Source organism: Schistocerca serialis, chromosome 4, assembly GCF_023864345.2.
Source record: "Schistocerca serialis cubense isolate TAMUIC-IGC-003099 chromosome 4, iqSchSeri2.2, whole genome shotgun sequence".
NCBI classification, from domain to species: Eukaryota; Metazoa; Arthropoda; class Insecta; order Orthoptera; family Acrididae; genus Schistocerca; species Schistocerca serialis.
This window is the reverse complement of record NC_064641.1, coordinates 120,205,706-120,232,219: the sequence shown is the minus strand read 5'-3', so window position 1 is coordinate 120,232,219 and position 26,514 is coordinate 120,205,706. Positions and strand designations below refer to the sequence as shown.

The 26,514-nt window shown below is 38.0% G+C and overlaps 1 protein-coding gene across 1 annotated transcript in view; it reads left to right on the top strand.

Moving 5' to 3' along the window:
• Positions 1-406: 406 nt before the first annotated feature.
• The window catches only part of LOC126473928 (U3 small nucleolar RNA-associated protein 6 homolog), a 128,643-nt gene continuing 102,535 nt past the window's right edge, over positions 407-26,514 (top strand). Inside the window, exon 1 of the mRNA XM_050101286.1 lies at positions 407-701. Within this exon, the coding sequence (XP_049957243.1) occupies positions 610-701 (92 nt within the window). The 5' untranslated portion in view covers positions 407-609. The remainder of the gene's footprint in view (positions 702-26,514) is intronic.

The window sequence follows — 26,514 nt, the reverse complement described above, 5'->3', positions numbered from 1 at the left end:
AAAAACGTAGTACTCTATGATTATGTCAATGAGTCACTGTTGGAATCAGCCAATTCCTACAAATACTTGCGTGTAACATTTCGTTGTGGTATATACTTGAATGGTCACATAGGCTGTCATGGGTAAAGCAGGTGGCAGACATCGGCTTATTGTAGATACTGGGAAAATGCAATCAGCCACTCGTGCGACCCCTTCTGTAATAGTGCTCAACAGTTTGTTAGAGGTCTTCACTATTTTTTCTTAATTACGAAAACAGTGGGGGGGGGGGGGGTTCAGCGAGATTAAGCATTCCTACCAGATCGCCGAAATCGACGCTATGTCATTGATCTGAGGGATATGGCGCAAATATTCGTTGCCGAGGGAGACGCGGCTGTTTACTGAACTGCTGCGCCACTGCCTTCCTGATACGGGATCTCGAAAACGGTGGCTGCGGCTACTGTGTCGATGTCGGTGTCATCTCTGGTGCTTGATTGATCGGCATTGTGACAGTGTCGGTCCAGTGAATTGGGTATATGTTGAAGGACGTATCTAGCTGAGCTGTTGTTGTAGTAGACGCAATTCAGCGCTCTTTATATTTTGAGGCAAAAGATACAAAATTAATCATTTACAATGGCTGAATATGTGGAATTTCGTGCGGAGGAAATGATTAAAGAACTTGAACAAATGGAGAAACTTCAATTGTTCGACAAATCGGAAATTAGGTGAGAAAACCACATCGGTATCATACAGTACATAGCTTGCTGGTTTGTTTATTTTTGTTTGGGAGACAGCGCAACACCCATGATACAATCGGGTGGTATTTGTTACTTGAGCCCGAGACACAACTATTTTGTGGCAAAGCATTGCTATGACTATTATTGTTATAGTCTCTTTATGTACAATAGTAACAAATAGTCCTAAATGTGCTGAGCATTTGGATTCGATCTGTCGCCTAAATGCACAGTCTACATCTGAAAATGATTTTTACTATAGTTCTACTGCACTGTAATGTTGGTTTTTGGATGACAAAATTTAGTTTATAGCTCTTTTATACAGTGATATTCGAATAGTTAAGTGCAATATGGGGTAAAAGTTACGTCTTGGAACCCCTTGCATTATTCAATATGGCGCAGACGTGAACTTCAGGCTTCGCTATCGGTCCATTTGTTACCACAAACTTTATTTGGCATTTGCATTTGTTGGATTCGTAACTGACTACGAGATTGCCGTCTTTGAACATATCCTGGACCTCGTGCTATGCTACAGTTCAGTCTGTCACAAAAGCTTTGATTTGGTTAATGTAATAAAATTTTGAAAGCTGTAGGTTAATTTGAGTTAAATATCAAATTGATTAAACATAATGAATTTGTTTTGTGAATAAAGTCTTTCAGATACTGCTGTCACCAGATCAGACCTTAGAACTTGTAAATAGACGTTCAGAGGCACCATCAGTAATACCTATAGCTATGTGGGATTGGTATTTCCACTGAATGTTGTATGAAATGTTAGAAGTTTTGATCTAAAGTTGACAGAAGCCAAAACAACAGTTTGAATAAGAAAATACAATAAGCGATTTTTGAGGGCTGTTTATGAATATCCACAATGATCACATACTCAGACATGAAATATATTTCTCCAGTGCCTACATACATTGGCAAGTTTGTATGCATGCCAATTTATTCATATAACTTAACTCTTCTTTCCGTGCTGTGGCCAATTCTACATACTCTAAAACATCGAATTCATCATATCCTTTGTTTTTACCCAGTAATAGTGCTATTTGTTTAGATTTTGTTTATTGCTGCCATCTGTGATTCTGATTTGGTTGCAATCAGAAGAGTGTGAGCCACCAGCGCTTTGTGTCCAGCTGCTACCAACTTTAGTTATATATTGAAACTCTGTAATGCACTGTAGTATTCTTTCCATAGTGAATGTAGTACTACAGTATTGATTTGTTCATATACTTGTTTTGAACTGAATGATAAAGTAATTTCTGGTCCACCCTCTTTGAAAATCATTGGAGAAGAACAGTGACAATATTTAGTGAAACATGTCCAGTCTTTCTTTTTGGTGTGAGACTCAAAGCTTGTGTGTTCTCTATGCACTGTGTGAAGAGGGTGGAACTTGTTCAACTTGCACCACTCCATTCCATGCAGTGAGCCTTTCTGTTGGGTGGATAAAGCTTTATCTACACACTGCAAGAAATATATCTTTATTTTTTTTACTGAGTTATTTGCTCACTAAACGTTCAGTATACACTAAGTCAAAGCACAGTTTAACCCTATACTCAAACTTAATTTATGCGTAACTGCACGGAAGTGTAGGAGAACAGTAGAAGAGTCGTAGATATGACCTTCATTGATTGACCTCTAGCAGATGAACATACTATATGAAAAATTTCTAAGTGGGCCATTGGATCATGATGCACAAATATTAATGCTGAACTGAGTAAATGCTGAGGTGTACACCAAGCTATTAATCAAAAGATTTGGAGTTGGGGATGCACTTGCAATGGAAATGTATAATACCGGTCTTGAAGAGAACACCAAGAAGAGCATAATCAAACAATGGAAGATCCAGGAGGAAGGTCGCAGATAGGCACAACAAAAAGACTGTCACAAATTAGCTTTCGGCCAGTCGGGCCTTCGTCAAAAATACTACGACACACACACACACACACACACACACACACACACACACACACACTGCAGTCTCTGGGAACTGAAGCTTCAGTGTTCTGTTTTTGACGAAGGCCATACTGGTGAAAACCTAATTTGTGACAGTCTTTTTGTTGTGCCTATCTGCGACTCAGAATCTCCACTGTATGTCAAGAAGAGTATAATTTAGACATATTGTTGATAGGTATAATAAATTGGCCCTTCTCCATTTAAATAAATCGTAAATAGAAAAACATTGCCAATTAGCAAACTGTTTGGATATCTGATAGCATTAAAATGTCTTGGAAAAGAAGTAGGAGCTTTATCATGATATAATAGCCTACAGATAGTCAGAGCCAAATTATAAGTAATGTAACTGCAGATAGAAACTTCTGATTCATGTCATCAGATAGGCAAAAGCTATACAGGGCAGAATGTGGCTACTCAGCTTATTACATTGCTTTGTGTACGAGGATGCAATTTTTAGTGCTCCAATACATCGTTATTACATACAGTAATAAGAGTTTAATTATTGTATCCTCTTAACAGTTGGGAAATTAAGTCAAAGGTTTATTGGTACCAGAAAGGTAAGATATTCAACCTGAAAATCTCAAATTTATTTTAAAATTTGATGTATCCAGTGAGCAAAATAAGAGCTGGAAAATTGCCAATTTGCAGAGGTATATGACAACTGTGAAGAAAGTTGCAGGCTAGCTAAGTATGAAGTTTGGAACTTGTGTAAAATTTACATGTATCTGTCTCATCGTAAATTACTATAATCCTGGTTCTATTCCACAGCAATAAAACTTAACTGGTATACAGCATGACACGTTTCTAAGAATTTTCACAAGTAGTCACACTGACCTTGACTTTTGACCTTGAATGCCTAAAAACTTATTTATTTCATGTTCCAGAGATCCACATTGTGAATATATCGCAGAATATGGAACATGTCAGATTTACAAATTTGTTATGATGTAATGTAAATAGTGCTGATCAGTTACATGTTAGATACTTTAAGCTTAGGTTCTGTTACAAAAAAGTAAATTTTGAAGTTAAATAAACATTACAGAAAAATAAAAATTACAGAAAATATAGAACAATAAATATCTTTTACGATAATAAATATAGACAGGATCACAAATAAAGATCTGGTAATGTGTGTGAGTTACAGGTACATGGGTACTATTCATTCTGGTAAATAAGAGCTCGTCATCTGTGAAAAAATTTGTGATGGGAGGGCATTAAAAATCACTCAGCCACTGAAATGCCCTTCTGTACCATAATCATGTCTGCATGCTCATAATAGATATCATCTTTTCTTCTAGTGTCAGGACTGTGATACACACTGCTAGTTTTGAAAATGTGCTGGTTTTAACTTAAGAAACACATCAGGGAGAATATGTATTATGCAGTGGATGTGAAGATTCAAAATTCCTTGAAAAGATTTCCGCATGTGACTGTAGTGGGCCGTTTGCTTGTAACTCTTAAGGCACTTTTCTCACAAGTGGCTGCAGTGGCATAGTGAACATAACTGGTGCCCCAGGCACGATACTTTATTGGCACCCCCAACCCCCGCCCGACACACACATTGGTGCCTGCAGCAGAGCCCTTTATTAGCTCCCCCTCCTCCTCCAGAAATCCATATAGTAATATAAGGGCCATTCAAAAAGAACCTGGTTAACATCGCAGCCCCAGGAATTTTACGAGACAGCCATTCACTGCCATGTGTCACAGTGGGACAAGTGTCTCAACAGCCAGCGTCAGTACTTCTAATGTACAGATACTGGTTTCTGTAATTATGTCTTCGGCTCATTTCTTTTTGAACGCCCCTTGTATAATACATAAAGTTTACTCTAATGATAATAATATAGTTTCTGGAAAATCTTGTTTGTCTTGGAGACCATTTGGTATCGTTCTGTAAGTGGCGCCTGGGACACGATGCCCCTCCACCACCCACCTTGCTATGCCACTGGGTGGTAGATTTCTCCAGAACATGATTCCATATGCCATAATGACAAAAAATAACCATAATAAGCTGATTTAATGGTTCCCATATTTTTTGTGAGAGCAGACAATGCATAAAGCATAAGTTGGGGAATTCAGTCTTTTGCTCAGACTCAGCCTATGGTCTGCTGTCAGTATGTAAGCCCATGTATTTTGAACTGTCCACCATAGCTATTTGTATGTCACCTACTTTTCCTCCTGTTTCATCATCTTCAGAGATTGTGTGAAACTAAATTAAGTTTTACTGTTATTAACAGAAAGACTGTTTATGCTGATCTAATTCATAGTATCCCTAAGAATCTTATTAGCTGATGCCTCAAATTTATCTATTGAATTATCAATAATTAATGAAGTGTCATCAGCATAGATTGTGAATTTACAGTTGTCTGTACAGAGAACGAACATTAATAAAAATTATACAATGTAAGGGGACCAGAATAGAGCCCTCGGGCACTCCCAAGTGTGATGGCACCCCATTCCAATGATGCTGAGACACCTTCTGAACTATCCAGTACAATTTTTCGTTTTCTATTTGAAAGATAAGAATCAAGCCACTTCCCTGCTGCGCCAGTTGTACTAGATATGTAGGTTTGTGTAAAAGTATTGTAGGTGACTAGAACAGTCAAATGGTTTTGATAGATCACAAAATATTCCATCCATTTTCATCTTTTTGTTAATGGACTAAAAAATGTTAGTAGAAAAGACTAATATTGCATCTTGTGATAACCACATCTGAAATCCAGAATAACTATTGTTGGTGATGATATTCTCACTGAGGTGCTTAAACAAACAAACACACACACACACACAGAGTCGCTTCTATTGACAGTAATTCACTTCAGTAGAGACATATTGTTGAGGACCAGGTTGCTTTGTGCATGTATAACTATTTTAAGCAAGTGTGCTCAGGGATGAAGTAGCAGTAGAGTGCTAGTGTCACCATTTAAAATTTTTAGTCGCCCAATAAAATGTTGAAAGGCACATGTGGGAATGTGACAAGTACCAAGCACAGTCACAAAGTGGAATGTCGTACATAAAATAATCGTCAAAGTGGTTTTCTTAGCATTAATATTAGTTAGTCGTGGAAGTGCAACATTAACTTCATTCCAATTATTTGAGTGGGGTAAAGCATTTTGCTATCACTCTCTTGTAAGTAACAAATGATCAAATGATGAACGCTGTATGAAAAACAAGCTTGGTAAAAGTTTTTATAAAGCCACGGGGATCCAGTAGTATCATGTTTCTGATATTAAGGATTTTGATGTTCGTAAAATTCAAGTGGTTTCAGATCCTGCATGATTTTGAACAGATTACAGGACTTGTTGTTTGTGCCTATGACATCATTGTTTAATTAATAGTATTGATTAATATTAATGTGTCTGTAGAAAGCCGGCTGGAGTGGCCGAGCGGTTCTAGGCGCTACAGTCTGGAACTGCGCGACCGCTACGGTCGCAGGTTCGAATCCTGCCTCGGGCACGGATGTGTGTGATGTCCTTAGGTTAGTTAGGTTTAAGTAGTTCTAAGTTCTAGGGGACTGATGGCCTTAGAAGTTAAGTCCCATAGTGCTCAGAGCCATTTTATTTTTTTGTCTGTAGAATGAAGATTTAATTAAGTAAATTATTCTTAATATTTTTTGAGCGCGCTTTGTTATGGTGTATGTTGAAATGTCTTCACAGTTAATGTGGAATAGCCAAATGTGAATTTAAATTAAAGCATATAACTCTAATAATTTCATAAATTATCACTAAATAAAAATAATGATTTGACATCCTTCTTTGGTTTTTGGCATATTATATTCTAGTAGCAAGTACAAAGCCCCACACAGACTGTGCAAAGATGCTGAGTTTATGAGTAAAATAAATTTTTATTTTATTTATGTTTTATTCCCACTAGAACACCATCATGAAATTTGACACGCACATTAACAAATAATTTACGAGTAACGCACACTTTTTTTTTCCAAAACATTTTCGAAATTAAAACCCAATTTCATCTTGGGAAAATTCAGTGTTAGTTCATACTTTTAAAGCTTATAAGAAACTGAAAGAAATGGTACAAATTTTAGTTGTGTAAGTCAAATAATTTTTGAGACGGTGATGTTAAGGCTTCAAAATGTAACAAAAAATGATATAATTTTGGAAGTTTTAAAAATTAACAACTCAGAAATGAAAGGTCCACAACAAATTTCATTTGGGATTTTTTGTGTGCTAACTACTGCTGCTATTAATGTACCAAAAATCATCAAAATCTAATATGTCAAGAACTAGACCATTGGTTGATTGCCCGTAAACTGATCCAGTAATCACTGTTGTTACTTTGGTCTGGTTCACTGTGTTAAGTACACTGGCATGCAGAAAAATCCTTGATATATGGAGTGTTGTGATCCTATTTATTCCATTACTGTTGAAAAATGTTTGTTGAATATGTCAGTAACTATTTTTGGATCACTAACAAGATGACCCTGATTTTTTATTTGGATATTTTCACTGCAAACTGCAGTTTTCTCTGCTTCCTTATTTACAAAATTCTTGATAGTTTTTACCATAATACATGATTTATCAATTTTCTTTGGTGTTTGTATGATTTTGTTGAGAATGTTATTGTTCTGTTTGTAATGCCTAACCTTATTCGGATCATTTGATATCTTGGCTGCTGCATAAAGCTCCCTTTTCATTCTACAAGAAATTGTGATTTCATTAGTAATCCAAGGTCTGTGACCTGATTTAAACAGAGTTTCCTTCACTAACTTTTTAGGAAATTTCTATTCAAATGGACTTGTAAATTCACTGCTAAACATATTAAATTTACAGTTTACATGAACAGCAGCATTTACAGGAGACCAGTCCACATGCTGCAGTTAATGTCTAAAGTTTTCCGTTGTGTGTCTTTATAATCCTAATATTTTTCCGAATGAAATTTACTTTTCTTTTTTACATTTATGTGGCTTATGGTGAGACAGTTGACTCTAAACTAAATTTTTTTCTGAAATGTTTACATATCTGGTAGCAATTTTAGATGCAAGTAAAAATAATCTAACTCAATTTATTCATTGACAAAGAATAAAATAAAAATGCCTGTTACACATACCATCCACATTAAACCTATGAGCAATTGAAGATGAATAAAAACCATTTGCATGCCTTGAAAAATTGTGGTTGTCTGTAGATAAGAACTGTAAACAGGTGAGAGCCGAAATCGGTGATCAGTCTCTCACTTAAGGTATATGTTACATTTCACTGTTAAATATCATTTCACTGTGAAGAATTAAGAGTCAGCTAGGGTGCACAAATGTGGTACTATAACCTTACTCCAGTACTGTAAATGAAAATGACATCATCAGTGTAATTTTAGTTAATCTGAGAGAATTGTACATTCAATTTTGCAAGCAGCATCAAAATATCAACTTTTCTAGATTCTGAGTAGAGGTTGAAGTGGTGCATACCTGTTGATGGTGAGGCTTTAGAGAGAGAGAGAGAGAGAGAGAGAGAGTGCTGGGGGGGGGGGGGGGGCACGTGCCCAATTCCAGGGAAGGACTGTACAATAATTCATTGCACATAAAAGGCAGATCTGAAAGATGATGCTATCACAAACATTTGTAAGGGGGTGCGTGCCAACAGAACTACCATAGTCACACTTTAGCTGCCTGTGACTGACTTCTGTGAAAATCTAACCGAGGTGGTTGATGATTTGAAGCAGCATCGTTACACGTCGCTAGGAATATTTGGCCTGTTCTGAAAATCTAGTTATTTTAGTCTTTGCTGAAAATAATATTTTCTTGATGGATGCAGAGATACCTCTGGGATAATTCTCAGGCAACCCTGCACCCATATACAATATCTGTTCAAAAAAATGTCAGAACTTTGTCCACAAAATTTTTCTGCATGTACCTTATACTTATTGTGCACAGTCTCCTTTAAAATATTCTCCTCCACAATTGATACGCCACTCCCATTGCTGTTTCAACTTCTGAAAGCAGTCTGTCTTGGTATGCCTCTTGTTGGATCACACAAAGTGCTGTCTACGAATTTTCTTTTATCTTGTCTATCATTGCAAATCTTTGTCCTTTCAGCACCTCAACATCATAACCATAGACCCACGTCTCATCACCAGTTATGGTTGTCTAAAGGAACATCTTATTCTCATTTGCACGATCCAAAAGTATTTCACAGATTGCGGGCGAAGGTCTTACTGGTCTTGACTCATGAGCTGTGGGACAAATGTGGCGGTAACATGTATTCCAAGAGACTGTGTCAGGATTTCATTACATGATCCAATTGAAATGTTACATTCTTCTGCAATCTCTGACAAACAGTCTTCGATTGGCACGCACAATTTTGTTAACATTCCTAACATGAGCATCATTGGTAGATGTCAAAGAATGCGTACATTGTCAGTCATCTTTAATTTCCTCCTGGCCATTGTTAAACCATGTGAACCATTCGTAACATCGAGTACAGGTTAAGCAGACATCACCGTAAGCTTCCTGCACCATTTGGTTTTCCTCTGTAAAGCATTTCTTGAGTTTCACGCAAAATTTAATGCAGACGCATTGTTTCTCTAACTCTGCCATCTCAAAATTCGCAGACTGTGAGGTTCAACATTCTACTCAATACTGCACAGAACCATAACTAACAGACATACAACAATGAAATATTTGGCAGTTACACCGTAATCGCAGATGTTTGCAGGGATGCAACCCCATTTTGCTCCAACACACCATTGGCGCAAAGTTACAAATGTTTTGGAATTGTTTTGAACAGACTTTGTACACTATATTACAAATTTAACAATTCTGCAAGATCTAAGAGCCTGTGCTGTATATCTGAAAACGTGCAGCACAGTACCACAGTTCAGCATGTTTTCCTCATACATTTTGTCAGAATTAAAAAATGTGTGTACTTCAGTGCTGGTGCTGCATCACAATACGAAATTACAAGAACCTCACAAACCTGAATGAGCTGCTGGAGACGGCAGTCGCGCGTGCGCGCGTTTGTTTGTTTGTGTGTGTGTGTGTGTCCTTTTCTTCCTTTTCTGAAGAAGATATTGCCTGAAAGACAGATGTATAACAGTCTTTTTGTTATGCTTGTCTGCAACTCAAGGTGTCACCTCCTTAAACTGATGTGTAGAAGATAATCGTGGGTGAGCAGTACATATTATTCTTATACCACATTTTTGAGCAGTAAAGACTTTGTTTCTTAAAGATGAGTTGCCCCAGAACATTATTCCATATGGCATTATTGAATGAAAACATGCAACACATGTCAACTAAACTGATTTGCCTCTTTCTGAGATTTGCAATGATTCTAAGTGCAAATATTGCTGAACTTAGTAGTTTCAGGAATTCCAAAATGTGCTGTTTCCAATCTAAATTGTCATCAACATGGACACATGAAAAGTTTGAAGTTTTCTCCCCTCACCATGTCTTACACTTACCATTGATGTAGTGGCTCTAGATGCGCAGAATGGAATATGTTGTGCCTTTTTCAAGTTTAGGTTGAGACGACTCTCAAAAATAGTCATCGGTACTTTCAAGAACACTGTTTACAATTTTTTCTGTTACTGTACGTATGCTTGGATTGATTACAATACTAGTGTCATCGGCAAAAAGAACTAACGCTTCTTGTTGTGGGACGACACTGGTTGGATTACTAAGTACAAGTTTCGATAATATAATATAAATGGATAGGAAAAAAAAAGAAAGATCTGCTCATCAAACCGTGGCAGGGAAACACATACACAAAAGGATTTCATTTTTACAATCTTTCGGAGCCAGTGGCATCTTCTGGCTGAAGAGTCAAAGGGAAGGAAGAGGGCTGAAGGAAATGGACTGGAGAGGTTTAGCGAAAGGGGTACAGTTCAGAAAAGTAACCCAAAACCCCGGTTAAGAGGAGACATACTGGACGAGATGAGAAGGAAACACTGATTGTTGGACTGCACTGGGCGAGATTTGTAAACCTGAGAGCTTAAAGTGGAAGACAGGATAGTATGCAACACAGAGATTACTACTAAAACATTGTGTAAGAGTTAATAAGAGTGAAAAGCTAAGTGCGTTGTTTGCAAGAGAGATGGGAGGGGGGATAGCGAAGAATAGACAAGTCAGAAAATGAAAGATATGTAAAACTTAATTGGAGGGAAGAAAGGGGTAGTTACTGTGAAGAAATACTCAGATGGAAGGAATTAACATAAATTAAAGCTTGGTGGGTGATGAGAACCAAGGACATGTTGCAGCGCTAGTTACCACCTGCGGAGTTCTGAGAAACTGGTGTGTGGGGAAGGAATCCAGATGGCGTGTGTGGTGAAACAGGCACCGGGGTCATGACTATCATGTCATACAGTATGCTCCACAACAGGATATTGTGTGTTGCCTGTATACACCCTCTGCGTATGCCCATTCATCCTGACTGATAAGTGGGTGGTAGTCATGCCGATGTAAAAGGCCCAGCAGAGTTTACACAACAGCTGGTATATGACGTGTCACTTCACACGTGGCCCTGTGTCACTTCACACGTGGCCCTGTCTTTGATAGTATATGTATTGCCGGTGACAGGAGTGGAATGGGTAGTGGTAGAAGGGTGCATAGGCAAGTCTTGCAGCAGACTGGTCACAGGGGTAGGAGCCATAGGGTAGGGAGATGGGTGCAGAAGGAGCATAGGGTCTGGCAAGGATATTGTGAAGATTGGGAGGGTGACAAAAAGCTATTCTAGGGGTAGTGTTTAAAATCTCAAACAGAATGGATCTCATTTCAGGGCATGATTTTAGGAAGTCGTGGCCTTGTCGTAATAGCTGATCGATACATTTGAGACCAGGATAATACTGGGTGACAAGTGGTGTGCTCAGAAGTTGTTTCTTGTTTTAAAATGTAAGTACTGTTGTTTGTTATTAGGTTTGATGTGGATGGAAGTGTGTAGCTGGCCTTCAGTGGGGACGAGCAACTTGAAAGAACCATTTTCTGCATTCTTTTGTTTAGATATGACTTTATCCATTAGTTAAATATACCATCAATCCCATGAAACCTCAGTTTGTCTAGGACAACATTGTGATTCATACAGTCAAATGGCTTTGGTACGCTGCAGAAAATACAAACTGGCACTATTTTGTTATTTAATCCTTGTAAAATTTGGTGAGTGAACATTTAAACAGCATTCTCAGTAGATAAACTTTTATGAAATCCAAACTGTGATTTGCTGAGGGTACTATTGTAGCTCAAGTAAGATACTATTAGAATATATATCACCACCTCAAAAATTTTGGAAAATGCCATCAGAAAGAGGCTGGTAGTTTCTGACATCTCTCGTATTGCCTTTCTTAAAGAGGTGTTTGACAACAGCATATTTCAGTCTCTCAGGCAAAATTCCTTAAGTTGGTGATGCATTACATATTTCACACAAGACAGGGCTTATTACATGGGAATAAATCTTGAGTATTGTAGTGGTAACAGCATCAAAACCAGATGAGATTTTATTTTTGAGAGAATATATAATTTTCTTAATTTCAGAAGGAGAAGGTGTTGAAACATTCATGTGATTTCAACATACTGCTGCTCCTATACTTCCTACTATGTTTAAGAAATGATTATCTGTACTACTGTTTAGACAAGTTGTCATTTAAATTTTTTACCAAAAGTCTCTAAAAATTCTTGTCCAGTTTGCTCCAGATATCTACACATTACTCTAATAAATATTTGAACCGAGCTAGGGTATATATTTTTTAATATGTTTAGGTAGGAATTGAAGGTGATAGCACTTGATTAAACTGAAAGAACCAGAGGTCATAAAGAGTTTGAGAGAGAACATTAGGGAACGGTTGACAAGAATAGGGGAAAGAAATGCAGAAAAAGAAGAATGGGTAGCTTTGAGAGATGAAATAGTGAAGGCAGCAAAGGATCAAGTAGGTAAAAAGAAAAGGGCTAGTAGAAATCCTTGGGTGACAGAAGAGATACTGAATTTAATTGATGAAAGGAGAGTATACAAAAATGCAGTAAATGAATGAGGTGAAAGGGAATACGAATGTCTCAAAAATGAGATCGACAGGAAGTGCAAAAAGGCTAAGCAGGGATGGCTAGAGGACAAATGTAAGGATGTAGAGGCATATATCACTAGGGGGTAAGCTAGATACTGCCTAATGGAAGATTAAAGAGACCTTTGGAGAAAAGAGACTACTTGTATGAATATCAAGAGCTCAGATGGGAAACCAATTTTGCACAAAGAAGGGAAAGTAGAAAGGTGGAAGGAATCTGTAGAAGGTTTATACAAGGGCAATGTACTTGAGGGCAATATTATGAAAATGGATGAGGATGTAGATGAAGATGGAATGGGGATATGATACTGCGAGAAGAATTTAACAGAGCACTGAAAGACGTAAGACGAAACAAGACCCCGAGAGAAGACAAACTGGTAGAAGCTGATCTTGGGGAAGATCGGTTTGGATTCCGTAGAAATGTTGGAACATGCAAGGCAATACTGATCCTACAACTTATTTTGGAAGATGGGTTAAGGAAAGGCAAACCTACATTTCTAGCATTTGTATACTTAGAAAAATCTTCTGACAATGTTGACTGAAATACTCTTTCAAATTCTGAAGGTGGCAGGTGCAAAATACAGGGAGCAAAAGGAGATTTATAATTGGTATAGAAACCAGAGTCGAGGGGCATGAAAGGGAAGCAGTGGTTGGGAAGAGAGGGAGACAGGGTTGTAGCTTGTCCCCAGTGTTATTCAATCTGTATATTGAGCAGACAGTAAAGGAAACAAAAGAAAAATTTGGAGTAGGAAGTAAAATCCATGGACTAGAAATAAAAACTTTGAGGTTTTCAGACGACATTGTAATTTTGTCAGAGACAGCAAAGGACCTGGAAGAGCAGTTGAACGGAATGGACAGAGTCTTGGAAGGATGTGAAAGTAGTTTTTATGGCTTGTTGACTTATGATTAGAATATACAGAATCTGAATCATCCAAAATGTAATCCTACATGTTTGCAAAACTATGCAAAACTCTCACATTGAAACTATTATCCGTAGGGATCCAGCAGCTGGGGAGGTCTGTCTCATATCTTGAATACCAATGAGACCAACAATTTTCCCGTTCTTTTTAAGCGACTTCAACTTCCAATCAAAGTTCCGTTTGTAACAACAGTAAACAGGGCTCAAAGTCGGAGGGAGGGTGGAAGCGATGGACAGAGAGGGGGTGGGGAGGAAATGAACATAAAGAGAGGGAAGGAGGGGGGAGATGGCCAGACAAAATGGGCAGAAGGAAATTGCAACATATATTCTAAGCAGATACATATTTAGCAGTTGCAAAACTTTGCCAAGTTCACTAGTTAATTTGCTACCTGTGACTCCTCATTCAGTTCAATAGTGAACCGAGTGAGTTGGCACAGTGATTAGCACTTGGACTCGCATTCGGGAGGATGACAGTTCAAATCCTCATTCGGTCGTCCAGATTTAGGTTTTCTGTGATTTCCCTAAATGGCTCTAGGCAAGCCGGTATGGTTCTTCCGAAAGGGCATGATTGATTTCCTTCCATATCCTTGACACAATCTGACCATGTGCTCCATCTTTAACGATCTCAATGTCGATGGGATGTTAAACGCATTCTTCTTTCCTTCAGTTCCTTTTCTGAGGTTGGTTGTCCTGTCTCTCGTTTCACTACATTCCGTATAGCCTTAGGTGTGTTGCTGGCATTAGTGTTTTATGACATTATTTGCATGTTCCTTAATTTTTTAATAACAGCTGTTCTTCCAGTTTCGGAGAGCCACTTAAATTGAACAAGATGGGTGACATATCGCAAACGTGTTGCAAACCTGTAGTGATGTTAATAGGTTCTGATAACTTTGAACCGCATTTGATCTGTACCACATTATCTCTGTACATTTCAATAACAATTTGCAAAAGGTGATCATCCAGACCTATATCTTTCATAGCTTCCTGCAGCTTGGATCTAGGGACTGTATTGTAAGCTTTTGCTAAATCTACAAAAGCAATGTGTAGCTCCTTCCCTACTGCTATAAATTTCTCCATAGTTGTTGTAAAATAAATAGGTTATCTGTACATGATCTGTTCTGTCTAAACCCGCTCTGGTCTTCCCCAATATGCTGGCTAACATTTTGTCTAATTTTTTCAAACATTATCTTGCCAAAAAAGCGGCTCATTGTACAGTTGACACTAATGCCTCTATAGCAGTTTGTGTCTTTTCTATTCCCTTTCTTGAAAATAGAAACCATATGTGACTTTTTCCATTCTGAGGGGATTTCAGTCCTTTTACAACAGTTGTTCCTTAGGCAGGTTATTCGTTCTTCAAATATCTTCCTCCAACCTTCAATAATTCAACAGGAATGTTTCCTGGACCAGGTGATTGTCCCTTCTTCATTTTAATTAAGCAAAATTCAACTTCCTCTATTGTAATATTTATATTTCGATCTGTTACTTCCGTCTTCTCTTCATTCCCTTGCGTGTAATATGGCCTATCTTCATTTGAAAGGTCTGCATAATGTTTTTTCCATTTCTTTAAGGGAATTAGGTTGTCTACTGCTTTGTTTACTTGTGTCTTCTTCATACTAGTAATTAATTGTCCTCCACACTTCTGTTGTTTCTGATCCATCTATTAGACTCTAAATTACAATACATTTCTGTTCCCACATCTTGTTCTTTTCTAATTTAATTCTGTTTCTTAAGGGGACACAGTCGTGAACAGGCTACAAAAAATCGATTTTTTTTTTCTTAATCCATGCTCCAATTATTTGGTTACAAAATGCTGTTTGTTTCATACAAATCTGATTATTAGATTCGGATTTATTAATTTGTTCGTGAAGCATGGTAACTAGCACCACGTCCATTTTTGCTGTGTCTTGTGCAGTAGTCGGCATTGACTATAGTACAACAGTCATTTATGTTCCACGGATATAAATACTCTTTATTTGGGTTGCAAGAGAGAATTGTTATTCTGATGTTTGCCAGCCTGTCTGCATTGTCGACTGTCGTTTGTCCGTTTCTTCATCCTAGTTGTTTACATTTTGGTGATACAAATGTAATGATTTTGTGAAACGTTATAACACAATGGGTAGAATAAGGAAGTTTGGATATAAACCTAAGTTTCGTGGAAATAAATATGTAAAAATAAACCACGAAACTGCTAGTTTTGAACAGAGGGCAGAAAATAATATTGAAAGTGAAGTCAGTGCGAGTGCCAGTGCTTCAAGCAAGAAGCTTCTAGGTGCTGCCGGTTTACCAAGTGCCTTTCAAATGCGTGACAATGCAATATGTGGTGTGAACAGTGTTTCTGTTGTTACTGACACAAACATTCTGATCTCCACGAGGCTATTACGTGAACTTATCAAAAAACACACAAATTGTAAAAACTGTGGTGGAAACATTACTTTGCACGAAGATGTGGTGAAAACCAAGGGAATTGTTTGTAATTTAGTTTTGACATATTTGGAATGTAGCTGTACTGCCAATACAATGTCATCCCACGTAACAAGAAGCAGATTGTATGAAAACAATATAAGATTAGTGTATGCACTTAGATCTATTGGGAAAGGGTGAAGTGCAGGTGCTGTTCTTTGTGCAGTGATGAACATTCCTCCACCTCCAAGAAAGTTTGATGTTTACAACAAGACTATTGGTGCAGTTGTAGCTGAGGTAAGTGAATCTACAATGTTGAAAGCAGCCAAAGAAGCAGTTCAGTTGAATGAGACGAAATCTGACCCAAGGCTAATTTCTGCTGGTTTTGATGGCAGTTGGCAGAAACGTGGGCATACATCCCTAAATGGCATTGTGTCAGCAACTTCTTTTGTTACTGGGAAGGTTCTGTATATTGAAATTATTACTAAGTTCTGTGACATCTGTAGCAAAAATCCCACTATACAACATGTGTGCAAAAAGGACTATGATGGTTCTAGTGGAGGCATGGAAGTGGCTGGTGTTGCTAACATTTTCAAAAGGTCTGTGCAGTCAAGAGGTATCCTCTATACAGACTATCTTAGGGACGGGGACAGTAAGGCTTATCAGAAAGTGGTAGAAGATAAACCTTATGGGCCTAGAGTCAAAATTAATAAACTGGAATGTATAGGACATGTACAGAAAAGAATGGGATCATGACTTCTAAAGATATGTAAGGAAAAAAAGTTAGGTGGTAAAGGGGGCCTGACAAAGGCTGAAATAGACAGGATCCAGACTTATGATGGTATGGCCATTATAAATAACTGCAACAATGTAGAAGCAATGAGGAGAGCCATCTGGGCTATATTCTTTCATAAAATTTCAATAGATGAGGAACCACAACATAACCTTTGCCCACAGGGACCTGACAGATGGTGCAAATTCAACAACCCAGCTACATCTTCCAGCTATAAGCACAAACATTCAATTCCAGAAAAAATCCTGCTAGCTGTGAAACCTATTTTCAGAGACCTTAGCCAACAAGAGCTCTTGAAAAAGTGTCTCCATGGAAAAACTCAAAACCCAAATGAAAGTTTGAATTCTGTCATTTGGACAAGGCTACCATAAACTGTTTTCATTAGAAAAGAAACACTAAAATTTGGTGTTCATGATGCAGTGATGTGCTTCAATGCTTGTGTGTCAAAGAAGACTGATGTATTAAGACTCTTGGGAACAAAGGATGGTATCAATACTGAAGGGGACTGAAAAAGATTGACATGGACCATATCCGTTATGCTGATATTTCTGCAGGAAATGCTACCAAGGAGGCCAGGATAGCCAGAAGATCAAAGAAAAGAAGATAAAGATCAAGAAGCTGAGCCACAGTATAGCCCTGGAATGTTTTAAAAGTGTGTCTGTATGACATTGTACATTACTTTCTTGCATGTAAAACTTTAATACTAATTTTCTCAAAACTTCATTTTTTGACCTTTTGGTACACTTTTCTCAAAAACTATGACTGCTGCAGACATCAGACTTACAGTATCTCTTGTTAATACATTGATGATTAATTAGATAAAAAAAATAGACCAGTAGTGATAAAAAGAACAGATTTACAAGCTCCAAGGTGTCTAGAAAAGTTTTAATTTTTTGTCTTATAGAACAAAAAAAAATGATTACTCATGAAATATATAAAATACATTAACCATTTTTTATGCGATTTGAGAATGATGTTTCAGCTGTACACTAAAAGTTTCAGGTCTTTATCTTCATTAGTTACTTCAGAAAGTGTACCTGACATTTGCTCATTTTAGCATTGATTCCTTATGGGAGTTCCCTCGCGACTGTGTCCCCTTAAGTCATAATTTGTTGTCTGGTAGTTTTGCGTGTCATGTAGTGATTTAGTTGATAACCATTTTTTGTAGAGATCTTTCTTTTCCTTAATCAACATCTTCAGGTCATCAGACATCCACGGAGGATCCCGTTTAGCTACACTCTTACTCTCAGTCCATAATACCTCTAGAGAAATTTTTGTAAGTGCTATTTTAATATTTTCATATTCTACTTCAACAATTTCATTTTCTGGAATCTCTTTTTCTAATCTACATTGAAATAAATACTTTATGCTGAACTGCTTCAGGAGAAAGAGCTTCTACTTTGCCTGCTCTAATTTCTCATGATTTGTGTGGTCAGCCACTTGTCCAGTTGTTGATGGTTTTCTTCTAAATGGGTATATCAACTTTGCTAAAACTGATTAGTGACCAGACCGACAGTTGGCTTCCCGCATGCCTCTACAGTCTTGAACTACCATTGTTGGCCATTGCATGGTAATTATGTAATCAATTATTGATTTCTGCTGTAATGATGACCTCTCCCATGTATATCTGTGGGTATCTTTATATGAATAGTGTGTGTTCAGAATTTTCAAGTCATATTGGTTACAGAATTCTACAAGATTTTCTCCAGAACTATTAATGACATTTTCTCCACATCTTCCTACTACTGCATCATTTACTTTTGAGCCAACACTCACATTAAAATCTCCTGCCATTATTACTTCTTGGTGCATTTTGACTTGGTTGAGTAGATGGTCTAATTTCTGGTAGAAATGGTCTTTGGTTTGCTGTGCCGCATCATCATTTGGTTACACCCCTGTTATAACTGTTTCAATGCCATATAGCTCGATGGTAGTAGTGACAATTGTTTCACATAAAAATGCATAGTCCTTGATGTAAGAGCTTTGTTAATTAGAATGGAAACACCTGCTTTTACTCATTTGTTTATCAACTCCAGACCAAAAATGGATGAAATTTCCAAATGTCTCATTCCCTTGTTCCTTCTTTTTTGTTTCTGACAGAATAATTATGTCCACCTTCAGTCGACTAATTTCATTCTCTATTTCAGTGTGTTTGTCAGGTTTTGAACGTTCCATGTACCAACTCTCAAAGTCCTTTTCCTTGACAATAATTGTCGTAAAGAGTTTCTATCCAATTTCCAAGACTCCACTTTAGAGTCTTGAGCTTGTAGAAGTTTTTTGTGGATAATGGGGTGCTGGCCCATTGACCCAACCCCCTAACTTGGAGGACCAGGATATGATATCACGGTTTACTCCCCTAGGAGGGTTGGATTCACCACGCATATAGAGACTCCCCCTTCCCTAAGTGAGATATATTTAGTCTGACTCCTCCATTGAGGCCTGTCCAGCTTGAGTGGCCCTGCCAGTAGCTTTGCTACAGCCGGCATAGCCTTCAACTTAGCTGCAGCACGCAAACCCTCCCGCCCAGTACTGAAGGTACCTTCGATAAGGCAGTGTCCCTTGGGAGGATCTCAGTACAATACAGTTAGTACAATATGCTGCCATTAAAGAACAGATGTTGGCTTACTGTGTTATTCCCTATGTAAGTTTAGTTGTTGAGACAGCTACACAGCCTGGAACTTTGGCTCATACCCATCCCACATTTTTATTGTACCTATGCCTCACAAGGGCGAAACATGGCATTGCCAGTAAACTGCCACTGACAGTTTTAATAATGGTTAATAAAGGTCATTTTTCCCCTCTAGTGTTGTAGGTATCTACCTCACTGTTCTTCTCAAAATGTGGTAGATTATTTATCACAAATTTCATTTGAGAATATACGTATTGTGACGGTGTAGTTTAAATGTGTAACTCTTCAAGGAAATACCTACATGATGATTGTGGATGAATATCTTGTATTATTCTCACTGTTAGTTTTAGTGCAATCAGTACTTCCTTTCTATATGGTGTGTCACGCCAGTATATTATTCTATAAGACATTGTTGACTGGAAATATGCAAAATATGTCTGGAACTTGATTCATTTGTTTCCAAGACTAGCTGTTATACAAAGAGAAAAGGTAGTCGAACTTTATTGTTTGAGCAGATCAGTAATATACTTCTGGTTCAAGTTTTCATCAGTATGTACGCCCAAAAAATTGGAGCATTCTCCCCTATTTACTGACTTCTGTTCATGTGCTACATCAATTGTTTGTATGGCTCAGTCATACAGAATTGAATATATTGTTTTTTCTCACAGCTTAGGGATAGCCTGTTTAAAGAGAACCACTTAATAATTACCTTCTTGTAATTTGGGTCCACAGCATCTATGAAGTGTTTAAATAATGTCATCATGTTTAAGCTGTTAGCGGTTTATTTTACAATTGCAGTTTCAGTGTTGCTCCCTGTGTTGTATTATGTTTTGTAGATGCTTGAGAAATGCCAACAGCTAAAGCAAGATTACATCATTTAAAAAATACACTTAATAAGTCTTTGAATAACATTATTAAAAAACTCATCTGTTGCTTTCTCGGTAGTGAGATTTACTATAACCCTAGTATTGTCTGCAAAATGCACAGTTTCTACTTGTTGAATGTAAACGGAAGGTCATTCACATATATAAGGAATAGGTGTAGACCCACAATTGAACCCAATTGAACCCTGTGTGATTTCTTTCAAGTCACTAAAATTTTCTACACTTCCAACATTATTTGAATTATGTAGTACAACTTTTTGGATTATATTTTTTTGATTGATAGGAACCAGTTGCGAGTAAAGCGATAAGTTTCATAAAACTTGTGGTTATCTAACACCTTGACAAGATCACAAAAGATTCCAAATGATGATATTTTAATATTTAAGCCTAGTAATATTTGGTGAGGGAATGTAAATAGCATTCTCGGTCCAGCAACCCTTCTGGAATACAAATTGTGGTATGCTAAGTAAATTGTTTCTACCTAAATATGAGACAGTAAATTACTTTTCAAAGACTTTGGAAAGTAATGTCAGTAAGGAAATTGAATAATAATTATTTAATTCTGTGTTATCACCTTCCTTCTAAGCAGGTCTAACAGTTGTGTATTTTTATCTTCTGAAAAAATTCCTTGTGCCTTTGATGCATTACATGTCTCATTAAAGGCATTACTTGTTAATATTAAATTAGAACAGCTTTTCAGAATTCTGTTAGGCATTCCAACACCATATAGACTTAATTTCAGTGAAGGGTGTTGCTGGTACTTCTAGTTGCTTAAAGTTTTGTGGAATAACATTTTTAATTTATGTACAACTACATTTATAATCTGCAAACCACCTTATGTTTTGGTGCAGAGGGTACTTAGTGTTATCAACTGTGTCACTTTCCCCCTTTCCTGTTCCAGCTGTGAATGATTTATGGAAAGAATGATTGCTAGTAAGCCTCTGTGTGTGCTCGGATCTCTCTAATTTTGTCTTCGTGGTCTTTTTGTGAGACAGACAGAGGAAGAAGCAGTATATTGGCAGATTCTTCAAGGAACATACGCTCTCAGAACAGTAAACCAAACCATGATGCAGATGCCTCTCTTGCAGCATCTGCCGCAGAAGTTGACTGAGCACCTCCGTGATACTTCTGCGCTTGCTAAATGAACCTGGAATGAAACATGCTGCTATTCTTGGAATCACATCTATTCCCTGTTTCAATCCTATCTGGAACAGATCCCAGACTGATGAACATCAGTCAAGTATTGGTTAAATGAGTGTTATGCTTCTTCAGCTGACCCATTTAATTCTATTTCTGTGGCTAGATTAAGAAAGTGATTGACAGTTCATAAGTTGCAAATTATACTTTTAAGGGTCATGACATTGTCATTTAGTTTAATTGTTAGGGTATCTCACATACTGAGTGGCTGTCCATCTCCCATTTGACAGAATCCCATATAATTTTAATCTTACTGTCTCCAACATTCATTTATGCTACGATGTACACACTTTGTAACATTTTCATTACTTTCCTTAAACTATTACAGTAATTTTTTTTTTTTTTTTTTTTTTTTTTGTTATACAAATAATGTCTGATCTTACCTTAGTCTGACATTTATATAAATTTCCCTCTTCCTCTAAGACAAGATTTTAATTCCCTTAGTTATCCATGCTTGCTTGTTTTTTAATAGATTTTCTGGATAACTTTTTAGGAAAGCAACTTTCAAATATGGACACAAGTTTATTATAGAATAAATTGAATTTGACATTAACATATCTTTCTATATATGCATCATCCCATACCATTTTTTTTAACTTACTTTTAAAATGTTTTACCTGCTGTCATTAGTATGCCTCTCTGTTTTGTATGACCCTGCCTCAGAGTTGTAAGGTGCCGTATTGTGCGTTGTCATTAACTGTGCATTGTGATTAGATAGTACATTAACAATTTAGTACACATTAATTGTTTCTGCCTGAGCACTCTCTATAAAAATATAATCAGTCGGGTTCCTAGTCTGTTGCTGCATGTGCATTGGAAAATTGACTACTGAAATTAGGTCAAAACACCCAAATAAATCATTCCAAATTATTTTTCCTGTCCTCATCTTTTAAGAAATCTACATTGGAATCTCCCACAAACTGCTAACTGCTTCATCCTGTCTGCCAGGTAGCTCAGTATGCAACTGGATATCTCGTAAATAGCTGAAAGTTTCCCAGAGGGGAGACAGAGAGATCATTTTGATAACCATAGAAGTGACGAATTAAATTCACTGTACTTGGATAGTGATGGTGCAAGGATCTGTTTTTATCAGTATAGTGCTTTTTCATTCAGCCAGTTATTTCAAATGAAACAAGTCTCTGCGGCCACACCATATGTATGAATGTTTTTCATTCGCTCTCTGGGTTTGAATGGTTTCACTTATTATGAGACAACCAACTGACCCAAGTATCTGACAGTTAAATCTGTTGTTTGAATGTTTTCATTTAGTCTCTGGGCTTCAGTGATTTCTCTTGCATATTTTTTCAGCCTTTCCCCATCTGAGGTGACATTAGGGTCTGGTGTGTGGCACTGCTGCCATCAACTTTCTGCTGTTCCCAGGATCACAGGCAGAACAAAGAGATGACCTGGCTGTGCGCAACTGCTCACCAGTTATGCAGCACACATTCGTACTTCCCCTGAGCATCTGAATTACCGTCTCCTTTTCCCACCTGCAGCAGTCCATTTCCCGCATTGGTGGCCCAGGTCAGGGCTAACGATTGTGGTTAGCGTGCGATCCCTTCTCTCCGAACTGGAGTCCTTCCCTTTACCACCTCTACTTGTGGTTCGTTCATGTACGCCTCCATGGTGTACGCCTCGGCTGCAGCTTCATCTGGACCTTTCACGTGGCCCTAAGGACTCCATTAACCCAGAGGCTCTCCGTCACTTCCTCTCAATTCTTGAAGTGTTCTGGGCCCCTGAAGTGGTTTACACCGATGGCTCGATGGCTGATGGTCGCGTTAGCTTTGCCTACATGCATAGCGGCCATATTGAACAGCATTCCTTACCTGATGGCTGCAGTGTATTCACTGCAGACTGGTGACCATTTCTTGTGCACTTTAGTATCTCTGTTCATGCCCTGGGAAGTCTCTTCTTTTATGTAGTGACTCCTTCAGCAGCCCGAAAACTAATGACCAGTGCTACCCTTGTCATCCTCCCCCCATGAACCATGGATCTTGCCGTTGGTGGGGAGGCTTGCGTGCCTCAGCAATACAGATGGCCGTACCGTAGGTGCAACCACAACGGAGGGGTATCTGTTGAGAGGCCAGACAAACATGTGGTTCTGAAGAGGGGCAGCAGCCTTTTCAGTAGTTGCAGGGGCAATAGTCTGGATGATTGACTGATCTGGCCTTGTAACATTAACCAAAATGGCCTTGCTGTGCTGGTACTGCGAACGGCTGAAAGCAAGGGGAAACTACAGCCGTAATTTTTCCCGAGGACATGCAGCTTTACTGTATGATTAAATGATGATGGCGTCCTCTTGGGTAAAATATTCCGGAGATAAAATAGTCCCCCATTCGGATCTCCGGGCGGGGACTACTCAAAAGGACGTCATTATCAGGAGAAAGAAAACTGGCATTCTACGGATCGGAGCGTGGAATGTCAGATCACTTAATCGGGCAGTTAGGTTAGAAAATTTAAAAAGGGAAATGGATAGGTTAAAGTTAGATATAGTGGGAATTAGTGAAGTTTGGTGGCAGGAGGAACAAGTCTTTTGGTCAGGTGATTACAGGGCTATAAATACAAAATCAAATAGGGTTAATGCAGGAGTAGGTTTAATAATGAATAAAAAAATAGGAGTGCGGGTTAGCTACTACAAACAGCATAGTGAACGCATTATTGTGGCCAAGATAGACACAAAGCCCATGCCTACTACAGTAGCACAAGTTTATATGCCAACTAGCTCTGCAGATGATGAAGAAATTGATGAAATGTATGACGAGATAAAAGAAATTATTCAGGTAGTGAAGGGAGACGAAAATTTAATAGTCATGGGTGACTGGAATTCGTCAGTAGGAAAAGGGAGAGAAGTAAACATAGTAGGTGAATATGGATTGGGGTGAAGAAATGAAAGAGGAAGCCGCCTTGTAGAATTTTGCACAGAGCATAACTTAATCATAGCCAACACTTGGTTCAAGAATCATGAAAGAAGGTTGTATACCTGGAAGAATCCTGGAGATACTAAAAGGTATCAGATAGATTATATAATGGTAAGACAGAGATTTAGGAACCAGGTTTTAAATTGAAAGACATTTCCAGGGGCAGATGTGGATTCTGACCACAATCTATTGGTTATGAACTGCAGATTGAAACTGAAGAAACTGCAAAAAGGCGGGAATTTAAGGAGATGGGACCTGGATAAACTGAAAGAACCAGAGGTTGTAGAGAGTTTCAGGGAGAGCATAAGGGAACAATTGACAGGAATGGGGGAAAGAAATACAGTAGAAGAAGAATGGGTAGCTCTGAGGGATGAAGTAGTGAAGGCAGCAGAGGATCAAGTAGGTAAAGAGATGAGGGCTAATAGAAACCCTTGGGTAACAGAAGAAATATTGAATTTAATTGATGAAAGGAGAAAATATAAAAATGCAGTAAATGATGCAGGCAAAAAGGAATACAAATGTCTCAAAAATGAGATCGACAGGAAGTGCAAAATGGCTAAGCAGGGATGGCTAGAGGACAAATGTAAGGATGTAGAGGCTTGTCTCACTAGGGGTAAGATAGATACTGCCTACATGAAAATTAGAGACCTTTGGAGAGAAGAGAACCACTTGTATGAATATCAAGAGCTCAGATGGCAACCCAGTTCTAAGCAAAGAAGGGAAGGCAGAAAGGTGGAAGGAGTATATAGAGGGTTTATAGAAGGGCGATGTACTTGAGGACAATATTATGGAAATGGAAGAGGATGTATATGAAGATGAAATGGGAGATAAGATACTGCGTGAAGAGTTTGACAGAGCACTGAAAGACCTGAGTCGAAACAAGGCCCCGGGAGTAGACAACATTCCATTAGAATTACTGATGGCCTTGGGAGAGCCAGTCCTGACAAAACTCTACCATCTGATGAGCAAGATGTATGAGACAGGTAAAATACCCTCAGACTTGAAGAAGAATATAATAATTCCAATCCCAAAGAAAGCAGGTGTTGACAGATGTGAAAATTACCGAACTATCAGTTTAATAAGTCACAGCTGCAAAATACTAACGTGAATTCTTTACAGACGAATTGAAAAACTGGTAGAAGACGACCTCGGGGAAGATCAGTTTGGATTCCGTAGAAATGTTGGAACACGTGAGGCAATACTAACGTTACGACTTATCTTAGAAGAAAGATTAAGAAAAGGCAAACCTACGTTTCTAGCATTTGTAGACTTAGAGAAAGCTTTTGACAACGTTAACTGGAATACTCTCTTTCAAATTCTGAAGGTGGCAGGGGTAAAATACAGGGAGCGAAAGGCTATTTACAATTTGTACAGAAACCAGATGGCAGTTATAAGAGTCGAGGGGCATGAAAGGGAAGCAGTGGTTGGGAAAGGAGTGAGACAGGGTTGTAGCCTCTCTCTGATGTTATTCAATCTGTATATTGAGCAAGCAGTAAAGGAAACAAAAGAAAAATTCGGAGTAGGTATTAAAATTCATGGAGAAGAAGTAAAAACTTTGAGGTTCGCCGATGACATTGTAATTCTGTCAGAGACAGCAAAGGACTTGGAAGAGCAGTTGAACGGAATGGACAGTGTCTTGAAAGGAGGATATAAGATGAACATCAACAAAAGCAAAACGAGGATAATGGAATGTAGTCAAATTAAATCGGGTGATGCTGAGGGGATTAGATTAGGAAATGAGACACTTAAAGTAGTAAAGGAGTTTTGCTATTTAGGGAGTAAAATAACTGATGATGGTCGAAGTAGAGAGGATATAAAATGTAGACTGGCAATGGCAAGGAAATCGTTTCTGAAGAAGAGAAATTTGTTAACATCGAGTATAGATTTAAGTGTCAGGAAGTCGTTTCTGAAAGTATTTGTATGGAGTGTAGCTATGTATGGAAGTGAAACATGGACGATAACCAATTTGGACAAGAAGAGAATAGAAGCTTTCGAAATGTGGTGCTACAGAAGAATGCTGAAGATGTATGGAAGTGAAACATGGACGATAACCAATTTGGACAAGAAGAGAATAGAAGCTTTCGAAATGTGGTGCTACAGAAGAATGCTGAAGAT